Consider the following 22,855-nt stretch of genomic DNA (forward strand, 5'->3'; position numbering starts at 1 on the left):
GTACTACTTGTATTCTGTAATCCCCATGGAAATGAGATAATGCATGTGCTGTGCGAATTTAAAAACACTCATATAGATGCCATCTCACAATACAAGGTAGGATAGAAAAAAGACAAGATAAAAATGCAAAAACTGCCTGAGAAGCTCAGAGGATGGAGGGAATGGGACTTTAGAACTGGATAGTCAGGGATGACTCCAGAGGTGAGATATGAACTAGACCTTGAAAGATTGGTTAAGAGAGATCATGAGGTGAATGACATTTTATTTTATTTTATTTTAATTTAATTTAATTTTTTTTGGATGGGCAATGGAGTTAAGTGAGTTGCCCAGAGTCACACAGCTAGTAAAGTGTCAAGTGTCTGAGGCCAGATTTGAACTCGGGTCCTCCTGACTCCAAGGCTGGAGCTCTATCCACTGTGCCCCATAGTTGCCCCTGGTGAATGACATTTTAAAAGGGGGGGTGACCAACATGAATGAAGACAATGAGGTAGCAAAGTAATCAGAATCACTAATATTTACATAGGGTTTTTAAGTTTGTAGAACATTTTGCATTCATTGTCCCATTTGGATCTCATAACAACCAGGTGAGGTGGGTGTCAGAGGTATTATTTATCGTCATTTTACAGATGATGAAATTAAGTCTAAAAATTTAAGTGACTTGCTGATGGTCATACAGTATCGGTGTCAGAGTTAGGATTTGAATCCAGCCCTTTCTAAAAGTTCTATCCTGTAGCCACCAAGAAGAACCAGTCTGATTAGAGGAGGGGATTTAATTAATCAGCAATCAGTTAAGCAGCACTTATTAAGCAAACCTCACGTAAAGGGAGTCCTGACAGGTGAGATTAGTAAGGTAGGTGGCACTAGATTGTATGAATGGTCTTTGGTGGGAGGAATTGCCTTTGATGTTAACAAATACCAGACAGAGATTTGCCTTCATTGGACAAAAATCAACCTTGCCCATCCTGCGCCCAGATGGATGGGGGCAGTAGCTTTTAAAAAAGTTGTACTGGGAATGATCAATGACTTAGGAAAAAAACTCACTGTAGAAGTCATGAAACACAATGAAGGCCTTAAATCATTCTGATGGGAATAGGAACTTTGGTCCAGAGCCTAGAACAATGTTTTTCTTTACCTAAATAGAAAGACACAAGAGATCAGGCTCATGCTCTCTGCTCTCTCCCCAGTGCCAAGACTCCAATGCTTTTGCTTCAGATTGACCATGGGGAAATGCTGAAGCTGCTTAGGTCTGCCAGGGTCCACTGTAGGCTGGCCTCTGAAGCCATGGCCATGACCAAGAGGGATATTCCCACGATGTCTGCCAGGCGACTGTGGGGGTTGGTGGTGGAGGCAGACTTGGATACTGATGGGAACCTAATGGCCGCAAGCTGGCTTCCTTCTGGAACACACAGAAACCTGGGAGATTACTGGCCCCCCAGGGCCAAGTCAGAGCTAGCCCATAGATCGGAGTCCCAGAAGGTGTCCTCACAGCTGCCTTGGGCTGCAGGCTCAGAAGGATGCATCTCTACAAACCAGCCTGTGCAGACATCCCCAGCCCCAAGCTGGGGCTGGTGAAATCCAGCGACTCGGCTTCGAAGGCGAAACGCCCTCTTATCGGGCCCCAAATTCGACCTCCACCACTGTGCGGGCCTGGTAGGGTCAGTGGTGCTGTGGAACGGAAACATCTGGAGAAGTTTTTAAGAGTCCATGGGCTCTCATTACAGGAGACGGTCCGGGCAGAGACAGGCATGCCTTACAGGTACCTCTTCATTAAGATATCAACCCGCTGCCCCAGGTTCTTGCCATGAAAAACCTGGCACTGAAATGCTGTGTAGAACCACTCTGTAGAAACTTGAATAGGAAAGGGAATGGGGAGAGAGGGAGAAGACCTGGGTCCAAATTCTGGTTCTCCTACTTACTACCTATGTGACCTCAGAGAACTCTGAGCCTGTTTCCTCATCTGTGGAAGGAGGGAGTAAACTCTGAGGTCCCATGCAGCTCTATCTAGGATCCTATGATCTCCAGGGTGGGAAAGAGTGGGGGGAATGCAAGCAAAGGGAAGGGAAAAAGCCTTTATTAAGCACCTACTGTGTGCCAGGTGCTGCACTAAGCTTTTTACAGATATGATCTCATTTGGTCCAGAAGTCAGATTCGTCTCCCGTGTCACGCCAGTTATATGGCATTGTCTTTCTGTCTACAGACAGGGTCATGTAAAAGGCTATTTTAAAAAGCATCTGCGTAAATACAGCATGCTTTATTTTGTTCTATGAATCAAAATAAAATAAATTTAAAAAAAAACCTCATCTGTGACTGTATCCAGGGCTGAGCCACTGGGTTTTGTCAGGCTCAAACTGGAGCTAGGTGTACATCTACAAGTGAGTTCTCGGACTTCTGTCTGTTCCCTGAGGCCAGCTTGTGTGTGAGAGGCAAGTCTCCCCAGCCTCAGTCTCATCTGTGAAATAAGGTCACTGGACTTTGGATTTGAAGTTTGAGGTTCTAGGTCTGCAACCCAGCTCAGAAACTTAGTGACTGTGACATCGGGCAAATTATATCTGGGCCTCAGTTTCTTCATCTGTAAAATGGGGTGCTCTGACTCAATGAGGAGATGAGGTTTTGGAGTTGAGTCCAATCCAATCATTTTACAAAAAAGGAAACTGAGATTCCCACCCAAGGTGACATGGGTCTTCAGCAGCAGAAGCAGAACTGCACTGGAAGGCTCTTTCCAGCATTTCCCTGGAGTGACTTAACCAACATCAGAATGGGGGATTTAGGATTTCCTGGCACTGACAGAGACCTCCGATGTGCCTTGATGTTTTCTTGAGGTATTAGTCACTGTAATCTGTACTAATAGGTAGTGGGGCGGCTTAGATGTTGGTTAAGCCCTCTTTGAAATGACAGAAGATTTTATCACTGTAGCTCAAGATGAATGAGAGTTCATTCCCTAACCTTTCAGGGCCATCATTTATCCTGTTAATGATTAAAGAGAATGAGCACATTCTCTTTCAAGTGGAGCTGGGAAGGGGTCCTTTTCCCATTAACCTGAGTGGAACATTGTGTGCCCTGGTGGACCTGTTGTTCTTTCTAGGAGAAGGGACCTGGTCCATTAAGACATTCTGGGGCAGCCAGGATTACAGCTATGTCTGGGGTTGGCAAAAAGGGCCTGCCCAACGGTGAAGCATGCCAGGGTCAGCATCAATGGGGTTGAGGAAAGAAAGGTCAAATGCACAGAGATGGATGCAGCCAAAACAGGCTTAACCTTTACAAATAGCCTTGGTCCTAGGGCACTGGGAAAGCCGAGACCCAGGCAGACACAATTATTAAATGTTTAACAAGAATGCTAGACTTTATTTATTTTTAATATTTGCAGACTCACTTTGAGTTAGTCACTGTTGTGCCAGTTAACTAGTGGAAATTGCAAAATTGCTAATGATTGACTAATTCCAGTATACCAGGTTGCTGTGATAAGGTACCTCCGTGGATGGAAAAGCATTTTGTAGGCTACTTTCCGGTCTGAAGGCAAACATTGACCAGACTGTAGGACCCAGGGTCTGGAGCTGCGAGAGGCCTCAGAGGCCATCTAGATAATCACTCTGCTCTCCTCGCCCCAGTCTCTACCTCCTACCTGCACTCCATTCCCCAATCCCCCTTTCTTCCAATGAGAATCCCTTTTCTTTCTTTTTTCCCTTTGCCTCCTATCAAGTAGTAAGTGTATATCTCATTGCGGGTGGTTTGATCAGGCTTGGAAGGAGATGGGTCTTTTCTCCTGTCTCTCTTCCCTTCTTTTCCCCTTTTCTCCTTCCACCTCCCCCCCTTATTTGTCTTCCTTTCTTCCCTTTCCTCTTCCATTTCCCCCTCCCTCCTTGTCCTTCTACATCGTCAGCTTTCCCCTCCTTAAGATCATCTGAAGAATACCTCGGATGATACCACATGCACAGAAAGTTAGTCTTCCCTTTAGCCTCAACTTCTCATAATTGCACAGGGGATCCTACAGCTGCCTATGTCCAGTTCCGTGTTTCCACATTTAAGAATGTGGAATCCAGATTCTTTGACTCTGGAAACATGGGAGGAAAAAATGAGGGGAGAAAAACTTGCTTTTGGCAGGCCAGACAAGGGTGGGTGCATGTGGGGTTCAGGTCAGTGGGGAAATCATCCCATCTACTGGTTCTCTTTCACCTGGAAAGTCCATGAAATTCTGATGAGAGAGCGAGATCAGTGGGTGTGGAATGGATGGGACTATGGAGATTTTAGTGTCCAGAGAAGCAAAATAGGCAGAAGGTGGGAGAGTAGGTAACACAGTGGATATGGAGTCAGGAAGTTCTGAATTCAAATCCAGCCTCAGACACTAGCCATTTGATCATGGGCAAGTCACTTAACCACTCAGCCTCTGTTTCCTCACTTGTCCAATGGGGCTAATAATGGCACCTACCTCATAGGGACATTGTGAGAATCAAATGTGATAACATATGAAACACTTTTTAAACCACAAAGCTCTATATAAATGCTATTTTTATAATAATAATTATTAAGGCCTTGGCTCAAATATCTTCCTGCAGTCATGGCTAGAAAAATTCTCTTGTCTGGATCCTGGCAGGAAGTTAAGAGGGAGATTTTGGAGAGGATGAGTTTGAAGTATTGAGAGTAAAATAGGTTTAATTTAAAGCATAAGTTTAAATTGTCGAGAAAGCTTGATTTAGTCATCCTTGTCTACAAAAAAGTACATTCTTGTTGGTGTTTAATGTTACCACAGTCTTGGAAATAAATTGGCTTTTCATTTTTAGACATTTAACAAGGGGTTCACTGTGATGGCTTCTGCAGTGGTACCAGAAAACTTAATGAGCTTTGCTCCTGGAATCAGGAAGTCTAAGGAAGAATCCCAGCCCTGCCACCCTGGTGGGGAGCTCCTTCCCTTCTCTGGGCCTCAGCTTCCTCATCTGTTAAATGTGGAGACTGGCTTAGGTGACCTCTAAAGGTCCGTTCCAGCTCTTGATCTTATGAATGTCTAGATCCACAATCATTCAATCAATGATCAACAAGCAGTTACGCCATTGGAGGCATTGGGCTAGGCTCTTGGGATACAAAGACCAAAATTGTTCCTGCCCTTGAGGCGCTTCTGTTTTACAGGAAGAGACAACACCCACCTTGGGTGGGTGAGGAACACTGATTTCATCTTGGTGAGGAATTTTCTTTTCTGATGAAGACCTGAACCTTCTCCACAACTTATAATCTCTGCAACTTAACATTAATAGGTTTAATGACTTGCCCAGGTTATATTAGTCAGGATGTGGCTAAGCTAAGACTTAGGTCTTGCTGACTCCAAGGCTACTTCTATCCACTGTGACTCCCGTAGAAAACGTACAAAATAAATACAGCCACAGGAATTCGAGATCCCTGAAATTGACAAGACTGCCTCCAAGCCTGGATGCATCCATCTCAGAAATCATGCTCTTCTGCCTAAGAGCAGAAAAGAGCAAACATAATGAGGCAGCACTTCACACTCAGTCTTGGGCTTGCTGAGGCAGGATATGTGCTTTTGATGATGTACTCATGGCCATGTAGAAGCTGGAGTGAAGGAATAGATGCAGCCTCCTTTCCTCCACCTAACTCCAAGGAAGCATCTAAAAAAGAGTCATGCCTTGATTCCTAGCCAGAAAGAAAGAAGGAGGTAAGGTGGTGGGCTACTTCTTTTTGCACATCTAATGAGTCACCAGTTCCTTACATTCCATAGCCAATAAGGGCAATCTTCATCATCTCGCCATATAATCTCCTCAACTGTGAGTCACAAGGGGCTCCCCAACCACCATGTCATGACCCTATAGTCATCACCTGGAACCAGAAATGGCAACTCAGAGCATGGTCCATGGGATGACCCCCACTATACATATAACAGGAGATGAGGAGAAGTTACATCTCAGATTGAAGTAATTCATGGACTCATTGCTATCTCACACACACAAGTTTGAAATTTGCAGCTCATAACTACCTTTGGATAGTCACAGATCTCCAAAGAAGATAGAAAGATGTTATTTCCAATTTAAAGATAGGGAAAGCAAAGAAAATTGCTTCCTAGGCTCAGTCATGGAGCTCCCAGTCTAATGGTCTTCTCCCAGTGGGGGCAGAGGTGAAGCTAGCTAGCATCCAGCCTGGGTAAGTGAAGTGGCTTCTCTATATTGTTAGTGGAAAGAGGAAATTATTCACTGTAGAAATTGCATAATCATCTCTCTCACTTTGGATGGAAGCATTTTCCCTTGGAAGAAGAACCAATGGAGTTTGAAAGAACCAGTTAGAAGATTATTTCTGTGGTGCTTTGAGCAAGGCACTTCCCTCACAATGACCTGAGAGGTTGGTGCTATAAAGGTATCATTACCCCCATTTTACAGATGAGAAAGCTGAGGCTCAGAAAGGTTAAGTGAACAGGGTGCTAAATTCATAAGCTATAGTGAGAAGAATTAAGTGCCTCCCCAGTCACCTCCCCACTCCCAGGCATTTGGCTACAGGCAAAACAAAACTGATTGCCTAGACCCTTCTAGCTCTGAAATTCTGTGCCCCCAAACCTATGAGGCTTCTTGGCTCTCTAAAGAATTTGTTGTTGTTTTTTTAACCCCACCTTCCACCAATATCTACATTATTTAGGAATCAAGTGTGAAGAAGGGAAAGAAATTAGAAAGGGAGGAAATTTCAGCAGAGATTTTTCCAAATTGTGTCTTCAAAGAAAAGTCTGAATTCTTCCTTTGGTCCTTAATTTGCATTTGGGTAACTGGAGCTCAAGGCAGAGGCTGAGGTTCTTCTGCTGCAGGTTGTCAGGCCAGTAAGTTCCCTTATTAAATAGTGGGCATGGAGCTTTGTTTCTCCTCCCTCCTTTTGGGAGCATTTTCTGTCTGAGACCACAGCTGTTCATTTCAATTAAATAAACATTTAGCTCTTTCTATTTGGTTTTCAAGTAGATTTTATTGGTGCTTTTGGTTTTTGTCATTGCCACTCTTTAAAGATACATTTTATTAGTTTCATTAACCATTTCCCAATGACATTAAACATGTTTTAACATTCATTTTTAAAAATTCTCTCTTCCTGCCATCCCTCCAGCACCCTTGAGAAAGTAAGAAATATAATATTGATTATGCACGCAGAGTTATGTCATCATCGTTTCTGGAGGTACGCTCCTCCCTGCTCCTACCTCCTGTATATCACCATCTTGGAAATGAACTCCAATTCATAATAATAAAAAAAAAATCAGTTCAACAAAAACAACCCATATAGTGAAAGTCTATGACCATGTCTATGACACTCTGCCCTCTGAGTTTCCCATCTCTCCTCTCAAGGGGCTTCCAGGGGCGGAGGTACAAACATATAACTAGGTAAGTAAGTAAAAGATTATTGAAAACAGTAACAACCAGGGAGAGCAGGAAAGACTTCTCGTGGGAGGTAACTCAAGAGCTGAGTCTTGAGGGATGCTTGGAATTCTAAGACTTTGAAGTAACGACCAACCAGAGTGCACGTCAGTCATGGGGGACAGGCTGTACAAAGGCGCAGGTGGTAAAAGAAATGAAGAGGTCAGGGAAGAACAAAAAGGCCAATGGTACTGGAATGTGGAACGTTTTAAAGGGTGGCACATGAAACAAGGCTGAAAAGGTAGGCTAGAGCCAGGTTGTAGCAGGCTTTGAATGTCAAGTTTAAGATTTTGTATTTGTTGTAAAGAAAATGGGGAGCCATGGAGAGTATTGAGCAAGAGAGCAATATAGCTTTAGACTGACAATGTTGGCAGCTGTGTGAAGAATGGATTGGAGAGTAGAGACTGAAGCTTGAAGTCCAGTTAGCTAGAAGATCACCACTGCCATTTGTTCTTCTTCCTTTTCCTATTTCTTGAGAGATATAACTTTCAAGTATTTTTCAGAAGCTGAAATTTAAATGAATTCTTGGAGATATCATAGATTTACAGAATTTGAGAGTTGGAAGGGGCCTCAGCAGGCCCATCCTTTAGGGCAGTGAGATAGCGGATAGAGATAGAGAGTGGATAGAGCACAGGCCTGCTGTCAGGAAGACTCATCTCCCTGAGTTCATATCTGGCCTCCAACACTTAGAAGCTGTGTGACCCTGGGCAAGCCACCTCACCACGTTTGCCTCAGTTTCCTCATCTGTAAAATGACCTGGGAGAAGGAAATGGCAAACCACTCAGTATCTTTGTAAAGAAAACTCCAAATGGGGTCACGGAGAGTCAGACACGACTGAGCAACAAAAGCCCCATCCATACCTAAAAGGGGCCACCTAGACCGACATGTATCTGTATAGAAGTGATGAAGAAGACCAAAACCTTCTCAGTCACCTGTACAGAACATGTCTGAGCTAGTATCACTCTGGAGAGAGATAAAATACGAAGATAAAAATATCCTCAGTGATTCATAATAGCAAAGCCCGTTTGCCTCTTCTGCTCTGAGACCTAAGCATGGAGTTTTTCCCAATGAAACCTTGAACCTGATGAAGCAGGCTTGTCTCCCAAATGGGCTCAGTCCAATGTGAGTCACTGAGGGCACTCTCTGCTATGCTAGGGTAGAATATATGGTTTCCATGGTGATTTAGTCTTATTTCCAGCTAAGACTAATCAGGGAAAAAAATCAAAACAAGAAAGCTCTGAATACATGTATCAATGGTTTAAGGAGATGAAGGACACTGTTTGATCCCAGAATCAAGAGCAACAAAGGTTTCCACAGGTCCTTTGATGGTTTAGTATTTGTAGGAACAGAACTTGGACTAGGGTGGGGTGAATGGGCCTTTGTCCCAGGGTGCTAATTTTACAGATTACCAAATTAGAGGGCACTTGCATTCTTTTGTTGCATTGAGGTGACTTCCTCTCCTGTGTCATTCTGCTCCCCACTTCCTCCTGGCCTCTCTACCACCAGCAGCCTTATAAGCCCTCTGAGTCCTAGGTTTCTGCCTTTGCCTTATAAGGCCAACTGTGCTATCAACCCCTCAACTGAGAGTGCCTTTATTGTTACTTGTCCTGGGCATAAAAATTTTAAGTTACAGCTCTGGCTATGACAAAGTACCACTGAGTCCTTCCTAATTGTGCAAAGACTTACCAACAGTACACCAGACAGGTTGTTAATTATATCTGAGAGAAATGAAGTTTATTCATAGAATGAAGAAGGAGATTTTAGGCATTATGTAGTGAATCCTCCTATGCCGTGTAGGACTTCCTTCCATAGAACACCAGGTGAAGGGCATCTTGTCTTGATTTGAATACTTCTGGTCACAGAGAGCTCACTTCTTCACAAGGCATCCCATTTAGTGTGCTCTAATTAATCAAATATTCTTTCTTCTATTAAGCTAAGATTTGCCTTCCTCTAGCTTTTACCCACTGGCCCTGGCTCTGTCCTCTGTAAATAACAAAAGAATTCTAAATTCTTTTCCATGCAAGAGTATTTTTTGTCTTTATTAACTGAACTGAAGAGGTAACACTAATGTTATAGAATTTGGAGTTAGAAACTTAAGTTCAAGTATCAGCTCTAAAACTTTCTAGCTGTGTGACCTTTGGCAAATCACTCAGCCACTCTGATTCTCAGGCCCCTCATCTGTAAGACAGGGGCAGACATCCATGCCCTAACTTAGTTCAGATGATTATTTGGAAGAAAAGGCTTTGCATATCTGAGTGTGAACTTTTGACATTCTACCTACGTGCTCTGCTGTCACAGGAATAGACCACAATCACTGCATGGCATATATGGTTTCTCTAAATTGAGGCAGTCTGGAATGACCAGAGAAGGCTTCAGAGAGGTTTAGGAGCTAGAGCTTGAGGTATATGGGGGTGAGGGAGAAGGAAGAAGCTGGATTCCTTCTCACTAAAGCACCTTTCTGGAATTTGGCAGACTTTTCTAGAAAGATGGAAGTAGAAAGGCAGGAGGAATCAGAGAATGTTCAATATAGTAGGGTCTCCAGAAAGCATCTGGTCTAGCCCCTTTATTTCACAAATGAAAAAGAGGAGGTGTCGATGTGGTAGGTGACTTGCCCTGGTCAGGGATCTAGTTATTAACAGAGACAGGACTAAGAGTCCAGCCTGTTGCCTTCTGGCTCCATCATTTCTGAGTCTGAGTTTCCAGAACCACTTTCCCCAGGCATCCAGGAGATCTCACCCTTCTCATGGCTCTGCGTGAACAGTAGCTATTGTGTGATCAAATGATCCCCAAAAGTCTGCGACCTGAGGACCCTTTACCAGGCACCACACCACCTCAGAACTCCCAATCTTGTCCCAATCTACCATTTTAAACAGCTGGCAACACAAACCTGCTTTAGCCAATAGAGTTTACTCCCTATCCCAGCATTCCATGCATTTTTTCCCCTGATGCTTTGTTCACAGCAATGCCTTTTCCTTTTCCCTTTGTCTAATTCAATAAATCCCTACTATGTGTCAGGTCTTGGAGGTATAAAGAAAAAAATTAAATATCTCCTGCCTTCACTGTCAACTTATACACAGATAAGTACGTACACAATACAGACAGAGCATACTGAAAATAATTTTGGCAAGAGTAGGGTGGGCTTATAGATAGCACTAACATCTGGTGGAAGGGAGATCAGGAAATGCCTCATGTAAGAGATGGCATTTGAGCTAAGTCTTGATGGGTTCCAAGAACCAGAAGCTATGAAGGAAAATGTTCCAGAGATGGGGCACAACCTATATAAAGTCATGGTGGTGGGAGATGTGTGAAGGGGAATCATGTAAAATCAGTCTGGAAAGACTGAGTGGAATCACACAACTTCTATTGTGTGAGAGCAAAGAAAGGTGTTTGTATTTAATCCTAGAGGTCGTAGGCAGCTACTGAAGCCTGACCAGATTCAATCCTCTCTCAGAGCCCAGGAAACATCCTGCTTCCCCTGTGAATCCTCACCTACCACTGAGGACTACAGCATTTGTAGAGGCCACTGTCTGCATGCCTCAGGCAGTGATCAATTGTGCCTAGTTTGATATTTTCAATTAGCCCCCTCCCCGCCCCGGCAATATGTATAGGCTCAGGGCTTTAGAAGTTGTCTTCATGTTGCTATCTGGTTGTTTCAGTTGTGTGTGACTCTTTTTTTGTTTTGTTTTGTTTCATTTTTTGGCCAAGCAATGGGGTTAAGTGATTTGCCCACGGTCACACAGCTAGCAAGTGTTAAGTGTCTGAGGCCAGATTTGAACTCAGGTCCTCCTGACTCCAGGGCCAGTGTTTTATCCATTGTGCCACCTAGCTGCCCCTGTGTGTGACTCTTTGTGTCTCCATTTGGGATTTTCTTGGTGGAGATACTGGAGCGATTTGCCATTTCCTTCTCCAGTTCATTTTACGAATGAGGAAACTGAGGCAAGCAGGGTTAAGTGACTTGCCCAGGGTCACAGAGCTAGTGTCTGAGGCCAGGCTTGAATTTGGGCTCTTCTGACTCCAAGCTTGAAGAAGTCATGTAGCCTAACCTAAATCTGACTCCCAAACCCCAGGACTTTTTCCACATCTAGGGGCTCCATGGATAGAGTGCTGGGTCTGAACTCAGGAAGACTTGAGTTCAAATCTCGCCTCAAACACTTACTGGCTATGTGATCTTGATCAAGTCACTTTACTTCTGTTTGCCTTAATTCACTGGAGAAGGAAATGGCAAATCACTCCAGTATCTTTGATGAGAAAACCACATGGACAGTGTGGTCCCTGGTGTTGTAAAGAGCTGGGCATGGCTGAGCAACAACAGCCCCTTGCCTCACACCTTGTAAGCTCTCTATAGTCAGGGATTATATCTTATGCTCTTGTATAATTAATAATAACTCTTATTTATAAGCCTTCTTGAGGTTTGCAAAGTCCTTTCCAATTTTAAGTGCCATGATTCTATTCTCTCTGAGGGGGTATGGAAAAGGTATGTAATTTTTAAGAAGTAGGAACCTTTGGTAGAGAGAGCACATGGTGATAGCAGGTCTGCATGAGAATGAGGGACGCCTGGGTTGGAGTCTCAGTTCAGACACATAGTAGCTGGGTGACCAGCAGCACATCATTTAGCTTCTCAGGGCTCCAGTTTATGCAGGCGCAGGGATCACTCAATGGAGGGAATTAGAGTTCCCATGCAGCTCAAAACAAAGTAGGTCTGAAACACACACACACACACACACACACACACACACACACACACACACGAGGATCTTAGATGGGAAATGTTTCCTTAAGTAACATTGGGGGAAAACCTGGATGAGATGATATCTAAGGAACCTTCTGCTCTATCATTTCCAAGAAACACCTTCACGAAGCATCCAGGGGACCTCATTCATTTCGTGGCTCTTCGTGGATAGTTGTGATTCGGTGATCTAAAGGAGATGAAAAATCTGTGTCCTCAGGAAGGACAGTGCCTCCCAGGGCTATGGGTTATATTTTTCAACTTAAAAAAAAAGAAACTCCAGTGATTTATTTTAAACTTGGCCTAATTTCTGCCAGTCCCCTAGCCCTGTGCTGATTGGTCCTGAGCCCTCTGGCAGTATTTCTCCTTGCATCAACATATCTGGAGAAATGTCAGCGATACCAAAAGAGTTCTGGCTCAGAACTAATGTGATTATGGAAGACCTGAATAGGAGGTTAAGGAACTTGAATACTTAGTGAAAGAAGATTATTTTTAAATGAAAAAAATATATTTATTTTCCATGAAAGTAAAAAAACAATAACAAGATCCTGAAATAAACAAACTTTTACGATGTCAATTCAGTGCCAGCTCCCTTTTGGATTTAAAGACGTAGTGGGAGGAGTTGATGCTAGTTTAGATTTTTCATGTTTTTTTATAGGGGGGTTATGGAGGAGCAGCTAACCTTTTTGGGGGTTTTTCTAAATTTAGTGTTGTCTTAGCATATCAACAAAAGTAACTGAAGTGCATGTCACAGATCAACTCATGGTTTAAAAAAAACATCACTGACATTTGGGTAATTCTATAGTGTTTCCAAAGAACATAACCTCATACAACAGTCCTGTGAAATAGGTCATGCTGCTATCATCCCTATTTCACAGATAAGGAAATGGATGCTTAAGCTGGTTAAGGTTCATGACCAAGGAAACATATTGTGTATGTGGTTGGGTCTAAGACTGGGAATTAGTTTTGTTGAAACCTAAGCTAGGGATCCTGGGGGCAACCAGACGGTGAAGTGGATAGAACACTGGACTTGGAATCAGGAAGACTTATCTTCATGAGTTCAAGTCTGGCCACAGAAATGTACTAGTTATGTGATTCTAGGCAAGTCACTTAATCTTGTTTGCCTCAGTTTCCTCATTTGTAAAATAAACTAGAGAAAGAAATGGCAAACCACTTCAGTACCGTTTCCAAGAAAACCCCAAATGGAGTTATGAAGAGTCAGACACAACTGAAAAACAACTGAATGGCAAAAAACTATGGATCCTAGACCCCTAGATAGCCTCTCATTAGCACTGCCTGGATTATAGCATCTCTGAAGCAACCTCCATGGCCGTGCCATCAAATCCACTCCTATGGATCTCTCCTACCTTTGCACCTCTCTGCCACCCAAAGTGGCTGCACAGCCTTTGTTTGAAGAACATTAGTGAGTTCCCTTGAGGTGGCCCACTCCACCGATGGAGAGCTCAAAGTATTAGGAAAGCTTTCTTTATATCACTCTTAAATCTGCCTCTCTACAACTTCTACTGACTACTCATAGTCCTGCCTTTTGGAGCCCATTCCCTCTTACACATGTGCTGTAGATGTGCAAACACTTGGAGCAGCTTCTACATATTCCTTTCTTCCAGTTAAATCTTCCCGGTTCCCTCAAATGATCATCATTTGTCAAGGTTGTGGTACCATGGACAGAGCATTGTCTTTGGAGTGAGATGATGTAAAGCTGGAATGGACTTTGTCAACCTCAAAGAGCTGTAGAAGAGTGATTTATTATCATTATCATTATTACTATTATTAGTTGGGCAGAGACATAAGATATGGTCTCTGACTTCATGGAGATTTCAGAATGCATATGAGACAAGGTAGTCTAGAGAAAGAGTACTAAGCTTTGACGATCAGATTCAGGTTGTATTAGACAACCTCTAATGTCCCTTTGAGTTTGGTTTCAAATCTCATCTTACTACACATATGACCTTAGGCAAGTCACTTAACCCCCTCCCTCCAGCCTCAAATTCCTCACCCATAAAATGATTGTTAGATTAGCTGGCTTCCAAAGTCCCTTCCAGTTCTAGCTGTGTGAACCTATGGTCCTGGTCACCCTCTGGCCATTCTCTTGCTTGTGAACTTCCTTTCTAAGATTCAGTGCCCAGAATTGAATAAGTCAATTCAACAAACAGTAATTAAGCACCTACTATGTGCAAGTCCCAGCCATGCTGGGGATACAAAGACAAAAAAATGAAATGATCCCTGTCCTTGAGGAGTTTCCATTTTATTGAGAAGATGCTACATGTGAACAAATAGGTAAATGTAAAATATATGCAAGGTAATATAATGCAATTTCAAGAGGGAGAGAGAGTTGCCAACAGGAAGAATCAGGGAAGGCCACATGTAGGAGGCAGCACCTGAGTTGTGCTTTGAGAGAAACAAGAGATACTACAAGGTGGAGGTGAGGAGAGAATGAGTCCTAGACATGGGAGACACTTGTATGAGGGGATAGAGGCAGGCAACGAGTGTCATCGTTCATCATCATGAAGGTCACAAATGGGAAACATCTGCTGGGCTACTTTATTCAGGCAGAGAGGAGGAAGGCATGCATTCCAGATGTGGGTGATGGGGAAGGGTGACTTGTACAAAGATATGGAGATGGGAAATGGGATGTCTAGGTGAAACAGGCAGCAGGTTAACAGAATGGAGGGCAAGGGAAGGAGAGGAATAGATGCTGAGCACGGCAGAGCACAGAAGGATTGGGATCTCATCCATCACAGACTTTCTTCATGTAGCAGCTGTTGACAATAGTTCCATGTGAATGTGAGCACACCAAGACGTAGTTTCCCCCTAGGAAATGAGAGGCGTCTATCAGCTAAAAACATTTCCAGCAAATACTAAATTCATGTTTCCATGTAGTGCCTGTTGGTGGCAGTAGGATACACTAATTGACAAAGAAAATAAAGTACTTCAGTCCTCAAAATGGTGACAGCAAAAATTTCCATTAGTTCACCCAGGAAATAATAATTGGGACTTTGTTATTGCTACAAAATCCTTTAAACCAGAATACACACAGTTCTCTTGATTTTGAGAATTTTTTAAAGTCCTGCTGACATAATAGTCATGTTTCATCTACGATAAATGAATGGATCCAACTATACTTTTCTTTTTTAAGTTCCCAGGCAGAGGCAGCTAGGTGGCGCAGTGTATAGAGAGCTCTGGCTTTGGAGTCAGGAGGAACTGAGTTCAAATCCAGCCTCAGGCACATAACACTAACTTACTTCTAAGCAAGTCACTTAACCCCAATTGCCTCACAAAAAAAATTAAAAAGTTCGCAGGCAGTCCATTAACAGGCATGTTGCTGGTGAACACAGCCTGATATTTTCATGAAACAAATTTACCATGGGCCCGGTACAGATGTTCCACAGTACAGTGGGTTCTGAACCATGTCACAGAATTTTAAAGATGAGTCTGGGAAGGAAAAGGAACCATTTGTCTGCTCCTAGACATATGTTTGTGCCTAGAAAACACTTGGCCTATCTTTTGTGCTCTTATCTCAGACTCAAGAGCCTCATCTTAGAGTTTAGATTTATCTTATTTTTCTTTTAACAAGAATTTATTTTTCTTCCTTCCTCCTCAAATTTAAAAGAAAAAAAACCTTTTGAAACAAATATGCATATTCAAACAAAAAAACCCTCTCATATCAACTGTGTCCAAATCTACATCTATATCAACACTCGTATATTTGTGCATGCACATATCTCTCTCTGTATATATGTGTGTGTATATATACATACATACATGCATACATATATATGCTTTAGAACTGGAAAGAATTTTGAAAATGGTATTGTCCAGCTCCTTCATTTTACAGAGGAAGGACCTGAAGCCCAGAGATCCTAAGTGACTTATCCAAGGCATGGAGATATCAAATAGCAGATTGAGTGATTTGCCCTAGAGATTGTAAACGGCACAGCCAGGAATCAAACCTAATCTTCCTCCAAATCCTGTGCTCCCCCCCACACACTGTTCCACACTGCCTCCTTGGACCTTTATCACCCATGGCCATGCTCAACCTCCTAAAGATCATACAATTATAGATTTTTAACCAGAAAGCAAAGAAGGTGTTAGCTGGTCATGAGGCTTAACATATGATCCTCTCTTTGGATTACTTGGATTTTTGTCAAGGAATAAAGGACTGAGTTATCAGTATACAAAAAAGTAGAAAAGAAAGAAAAAAAATTTGCCATCTCTATTGGCACAATTTCAGGTAGAAGTTACTCTATTTTTGCTGTGAAGACTCTTCCTAGCACCCCTCAACTCACAGAGTGCAGGTAAGTATTTTCTGTAACTATTCTTAGGCCAACCTTCTTTCTTAGGATGTTCTGACAAGTATTGCTGATCCTGGGCAAAAGGAAATGTGTCCCATGATCAGCAGTTGGTGAGGAGGGGGGTGGGAGGGAAAGACTCTGTTTATTCATAGCATTTCAGATCTTTTTTCCTAATACGTAGGTCCAAAGTCCATGTGTGTCTCAGACACATCTGCCTGTATCTATATAAAAGATTGGGGTGGGTGGGTATTAGAAGACACTATCCATTACTTTGAAAAGGTGGAGGGGTCCATAGATATGTAACATTGTACATCATGTTATATTTTTCAATGTATTATTCAATGTATTTCAATTTTGGGAAATTTTTTCCTCTTCCTCTTTTTTCTTATTTTTTCTTTTCTTTTTCTTTCTTTCCTTCCTTTCTTCCTTCCTTCCTTCCTTCCTTTCTTTCTTTCTTTTTTTTTACAAAAAAAGAACTTATAAAGGCTGTCAGGGAGAAGGGGCAGGAGAGGGAGACAGGGGAAAATCTGGGCACTATAAAGCAAAATATATCAATGACTATTTCTTAAAGAGATTTTTGGGGAATCATGACAAATGCCTTCAAGTATTTGAAGGGTTGTCAAATGGTAGAGGCATCAAATTTGTCCAGATTGTTGCTGTTTCTAGTGGTGATTACTATCATTGGGAAATCTTTGTGGTACAGTGGAAAGAGAACTGAAGGAAAATCCTGGCTCCCTTTTTGTTCCCTTCCTAGTCTGCAGATGTATGGGTCATCATGAGACATAGTAGTGGAGTCCTTTCACTCAAGGTCTTCAAACAAAGGCTAGATTACCTCTTGTGGTATACAATATGGAATGAATTCTTGATCAGGTATGTTTTGGAGTAGGCAGACTTGGAGTTCCCTTCCAATCCCAAGATTCCATGTTTTTGTTAAATTACCATATCCTCAACACCTGGGAGACTTACCATGTTTACAATGTGGACCCTCAATAAGCAGAAAAGAAAATATCTGAACCACTGTTCTGTGAATGGAAAGGCAACAAAGGAGTGACCACCCATGCATCTGCAAGCTGTGATGGTGATGAAAAGGGAGACACTATGTCCTTTCAGTGATAGAGGATCTTGGCACAAGAACTTCACATCCAAGCCATGGGTTTAAGTGATTTATAATTCATTATTAGTTTTCCACAAGTATAACTACTTCCTTTTTTGAAAGAGTTTCAGCAATCCCTTATCCACTAGAACATAGTCCAAGGCAACATTAATTAATTAATTAAATCGATACCCTTCATGAGAACATGCTGTATGCTAAGTCCATTTTCCTAATATTGCCTTTTAAAATTGGGGAAATTCCAATAATTTTGAAGATTTTTTTGAGACTACTAGAGAAAAATATTTTTTGGATGGAGGGAGCATGGCTGGAAATCATCATTCTGATCCTAGAGAGGTTTGTGGATTAAGGTTCTCATGGGTATATTAGAAGACACTCCTTTGTAGAAATGGGTGGTCCACTGGTGTGTAACATTGCATATAATATAACATTTTTCCATGTATTGCTTTAGTTTTGTGGAAAATTTCCCCTCCTTTTTACAGAAACATTGCTGTAGGGATGCCTCTCTGGGTGGGGGACAAGAGACAGAAATGGGGAAATCTAGGCAACACAAAACCAAAATACAGCAATAAATTTATTTTTAAAGTAATTGGGGGAAGGGAGGACAACTACCTTTCAATATTTGAAAAGTGGTCATATGGTAGAGGCATTGAATTTGCCCTGCTTGACTCTACCCAGCAGGCTGAATCAAAAGCAATGGGTAGATTGTAAGTATAGGTTTGATGTCAGGAAAGGATGATGCTGGAGGAAGTGAAATAATGCCATGCTCTATATCCTGTATAAATGTCAGCCTTATTTAGGTGTCAGACCAAAGAAACTTACACATGTCACACAAAATGGAATTTTATGCCCAGAGCAATTGTTAGGGTTCTCCATTTACTCATATTAGTTTGTATGTACTTACTTGTGCACATACTATTTTCTTCAGCAGAATGTAAACTCCTTCAAGGCAAGGACTGCCTTATTTTTGTCTTTTAATCCCCAGAAGCCAAAATATTATAGTAGACCTTTAATAACACTTGTAGAATTGAATTACATTAAATCCTGTAAGCAGATGGAGCACTGTCCTGAACCTTCCTCCCCTTTCTCCCCACTCTGGAAACTTTTCTAAATGTGAGTGACTGGTGAATGAATGATCTCTCATTCTTCTACTTGGAGAGGCTTTGCCACCTACCCACGGGTCTAAAATGTATTGCCTTATTTCAGGAAAGCTGAGAAGAAAAATACCAGCCTTAAGTGCAACTTAATTCAGGGTGGATTAATGCATTACAATCAAGAACATTCAATAAATCCTCCTACAAGGGGCTGTTTATTGGATCATTAGTCTTTTGCCCCCCTTTTTTCCTGCCCCAATAAATAGTTTAGTTCAATCAACTTTGAGTTAAGAAAATTTGCATGAGATATAACAATTACCAAAATTTCATTTTGTCCTGACTACAGTACTGTCTCCTGAGCTTACTCTTTGCACCTGTGAATAGTTTCATAGAGTCAGAGAATGTCAGAGCAGGAAGGAGTTTTACAGATGGTCTAGTTTAGTGGATGAGGAAACTGAGGCCCACGGATGTGGGTGGTTTGCTTAAGGTCCTACAGCTGGCTAGTGGTAGTATGCACATTTGTCCATGCCACCTCTGTGCTCAAGGGCCTCCAAGGGCTCCCTATTAACTCCAGGATCAAATAGAAAATCCGTTTTTGGGCTTTCGGGCTTGTCATAACTTGGGCCTTTCCGGCCTTTCCAGTTTTCTTGTGCCTTACGCCCCTTCTGCACATTCTGTTATTGTTATTATGTAGTCATTTCAGTTTCTTGGCAGAGACACCGGAGGGATTTGCCATTTCCTTCTCCAGCTCATTTTACAGATGAGGAAACTGAGGCAAACAGGGTGAAGTGATTTGTCCAGGATCACATAAGCTAGTAAGTGTCTGAGGTTGGCTTTGAACTTGGGAAGATGAGTCTTCGTGATTCCAAGCTCAGTGTTCTGTGCACTATGGCTCCACCTAGCTGCCACTTCTGCGCATCTTGTGAGCCAGTAGTACTGCCCTACTAGTCATTCCTTAAATACAATGCTACATCCCATCTCCTTGCCTTGGCACTGGATGGCCCCCATGCCTGGAGTCCTCTGCCTTCTCACTTCTGCCTCTCTGTTTTCTTGGCTTCCTTCCAGACTCAGCCTTTCCCTGCCCCCCAGCCCCTACTTTTCTCTGAAATTATCTTCATATACACTACATATTATATATATATATGTATATTGTTTATACCTAGATATTTACAGCTTGTCTCCCCCATTAGAATGGATGCTCTTTGAAACAAGGGACTGCAGTTTGTTTTTGCCTTCCTTTGTATCTAATTGTCTAAATTAATTATATCTAACATAATTATATCAATTGGCTAAATAGTGAACATTTTTTCTCATCTAGTTTCTGGTCCTTTATTTAGGCATGGCACTTTGGACTATGCTGTCTTTCTACCTGAGAGGTTGATTGACCACCCCTCAATGATTACACAACCATTCACAGACTCAGCCACTCACATGAACACATAGGCACCCACTGAAAAGATGAGCTATTGTAGAGATGCTATCAAAGAACTGTTAATTCCATGCACACTCTCTGCCTTTGAAACAACACTTGAAATGTTACATAATTGAAGAAATCATTTCATCCACCCCAAATTTATTCACTTAGCTGCATGAAACAGGCTTCTATTCAATGTCTTGCTACCCAACTTTAAGGCAGGGACTAAGAGTATTTTTTTTAACATATGCGGGAATCCCATGGGTCCAGTTAGGTAACTACTATGCACCCTCTGAAAGGTATTGGAGCCTGTACCACGTCACCATATCTTACCTTGGTTCCATCCGTGACTTCCTCACTCCTTTTAGGGCCCAGGCAATGCTAGATAAATGTTTGTTGTCCTTGAGAAATGATGTTTTTAATGGCTCTCATCTTGATGAACAAATGGTTGACCTTAAGCAGTTTGTCTGCATCCATGCTGGGTGATCAATGTCAGATTCTGAGAATGATGCTGGGCTAGGACTTTCTGTTCCTCACTTTTTACCTGGACTCCATCCATACCCTCTGGAGGTACCCTCCACTCTTACCCCTGGGACACGCCTGTGCCAGACATGGTCATTTGCCTCTGGCCCACTTCCTACATAATCTACTTTTACCCCTGAACAATTATTTGGGCCATGCACGCTATTTTCTCTTTCTAAGTTTAGAAGGAAGCTTGTTATCTTGAAATCTTGCTCCTTTTTTTTTTACCTCCCCTATATGTGTGGATTCCTTCCGAAGCTGTGGCTGAAAGGCACTCTAGAAGCCTGAGTTGGAGGAGACTTCAAAGCCCAGCCCATGATTGAAGCCTGTATCTTCTCTACAGCTTCTCATTAAGTAGCCAGCCGGCTTCTGCATAAAGTCCTCCAGGGAGGAGGAATTCCTGCCTTCCGAAACCAGCCCATCCATATTTGGCCAAATCTAGCCAATTTTTAGAGAGTTATCATTATCCTCCCTCTCATCCTCCTCCATCATCTTTTTCATTAGACCTATTATGTCAATGATCCTGTACTTACCAACTCCTCTATATTTCATGATCTTAGAGGATTACCTGGAGGGTGTTGGGAGATTGCAGGATAGCTCAGGGTCATGCAGCTAGTCTTTGTCAGAAGCAGGACTTAGGCTCTCTGGTCTTCCTGACCTCTCTCCTCTAAACTTGCTGTTTCCCCTTCTCTAAAAATTCTTTATATTGAGACTGAAAAATCACCCCCCCCATAAACCCATTGCTCCTTTCTCTGTCCTTGGGCATTACGTGTACCAAGCCTAACCCCTCTTCAGTATGATAACCCTCCAAATATTTGGCCACCATGGATTTTGTAGCATTGACCCTGGACCTAATTGTTTATAAACATACATAAAATATTTAAATATGTGACTCCAACTCAAGAAGATGAGACAAAAAAGGAAAAATGATTGGCATGGTCTTCTGGGATTTTTCTTCTTCTTCTTCTTCTTTTTTTAAAAAGAACAAATAAATCCACCTATGCGCCTTTGACTTTCTATAGGCTAAAACTATTCAGATTTCTTTCTTAGATTTCGTGTGATTTTTGTCACATCAAATCTTCCCAGACATTCAAAAATTTATGAATTAACAAAACATCCAACCTAACATTTGCATTTGGAGCATTAAAGACACAAAAGTAAGCATTGAAAAAATTAACCTTTGAAATGCTATTATTATCTCTAACCGTGAAATGGCATCTCAGAAATGTCAGAAGCCTTTGTAGAGTAAGCCAAGGTTTCAGGCAACACCCACAGAGCAGGTGGTGTCGCTGTCCCTTGAGGTAGCATTGAAATTGACACTACTCTTATTTTGCTTGACAACCTATTAACTCATTATTTTCCTGTGACTTTTGATTGATCAATCGCTCATCGTTGATTGAAAACCTAGCATTTGGAAGAGATGCTGTGCTAATAAGCACAATGAAGGCTGTGGACCTTACAAATGGGAAATCTGTACGATGTTCCCCTCATCATCCGATTCTTTTTCGTATATTCAGATGAGGCTTAGGCAATGCCCTGCCTTACCCTTGGCCTCAGAATCACGACCTCCTTTGCCATAATTGTTGGTTAGAGGCATACTATTTATTATATTGTTTGGATGATCAGGGACTCCCCAACTAAAATCCTTCTGGTAAGATGGTGGACCACTGGGATTTACCATCTGCCTTGCTATTGATTTCTTGAAGTCCACCCAACCTTAGCATTAGCCCTGCTGCCAAGCCCTCTGGATCCATTGGACATGGCCTTCTGACCTATATACTTTGAGTATTTCTGGACTTTGCTTGGCATCTAAAGACTGTCCTGTCTTTCCATTTGCCACCGTAGTTAAACCCTCTTATGTGTGTTGTCCCACCTAATTAGAATGTGAGCTCCTTTGGTGCATGGATTGTGTTACTTTTAAATCTGCACACTTAGTGTTTAGGTCAGCACACGGCACATAAGAGGCAATAAATGCCTTCCTGAAAATTCTATTCCTTCCCAGAAGAAGCCAACGTAGGTTTTGTGGTCCAGTTTCCCTTTACTGGTGCAGAGAACGAAGATGAAGGTGTTAGCTCCAACATTTTGTTAGTTGGGAAATCTACAAAAAGCCCTTCTCTCAGTGCCTCCACTTTCCTCATTTGTGAAATGATGATAATAACACTACATCTTCTTTCCTCACAGCAGAACTGTGGGAAGAGACTTTGTAAAACATAGTGCTATAAAAATGATCTATTACCCCATAAGAACTTTTACAGCTTATATTTTACTCCTTTTGAAATTTATTTTCCCCCAGTCC

At 42.1% G+C, this 22,855-nt stretch overlaps 1 protein-coding gene across 2 annotated transcripts in view; it reads left to right on the top strand.

Moving 5' to 3' along the window:
- KCNAB1 (potassium voltage-gated channel subfamily A regulatory beta subunit 1) overlaps window positions 1-22,855 on the top strand; it is a 457,818-nt gene that overhangs the window by 28,302 nt on the left and 406,661 nt on the right. Inside the window, exon 1 of one of the 2 annotated variants that reach the window (XM_020988908.2) lies at window positions 1,189-1,756. The exons of the other annotated variant lie outside the window; for it this stretch is intronic. Coding sequence (XP_020844567.1) covers window positions 1,515-1,756 — 242 coding nt within the window. The 5' untranslated portion in view covers window positions 1,189-1,514. Of the gene's footprint in view, window positions 1-1,188; window positions 1,757-22,855 lie in introns of those variants that run through there. 2 annotated transcript variants of the gene reach the window in all.

The sequence above is a fragment of the Phascolarctos cinereus genome, unplaced genomic scaffold (assembly GCF_003287225.1).
Source record: "Phascolarctos cinereus isolate Bilbo 61053 unplaced genomic scaffold, phaCin_HiC Scaffold_7;HRSCAF=346, whole genome shotgun sequence".
Lineage (NCBI taxonomy): Eukaryota > Metazoa > Chordata > Mammalia > Diprotodontia > Phascolarctidae > Phascolarctos > Phascolarctos cinereus.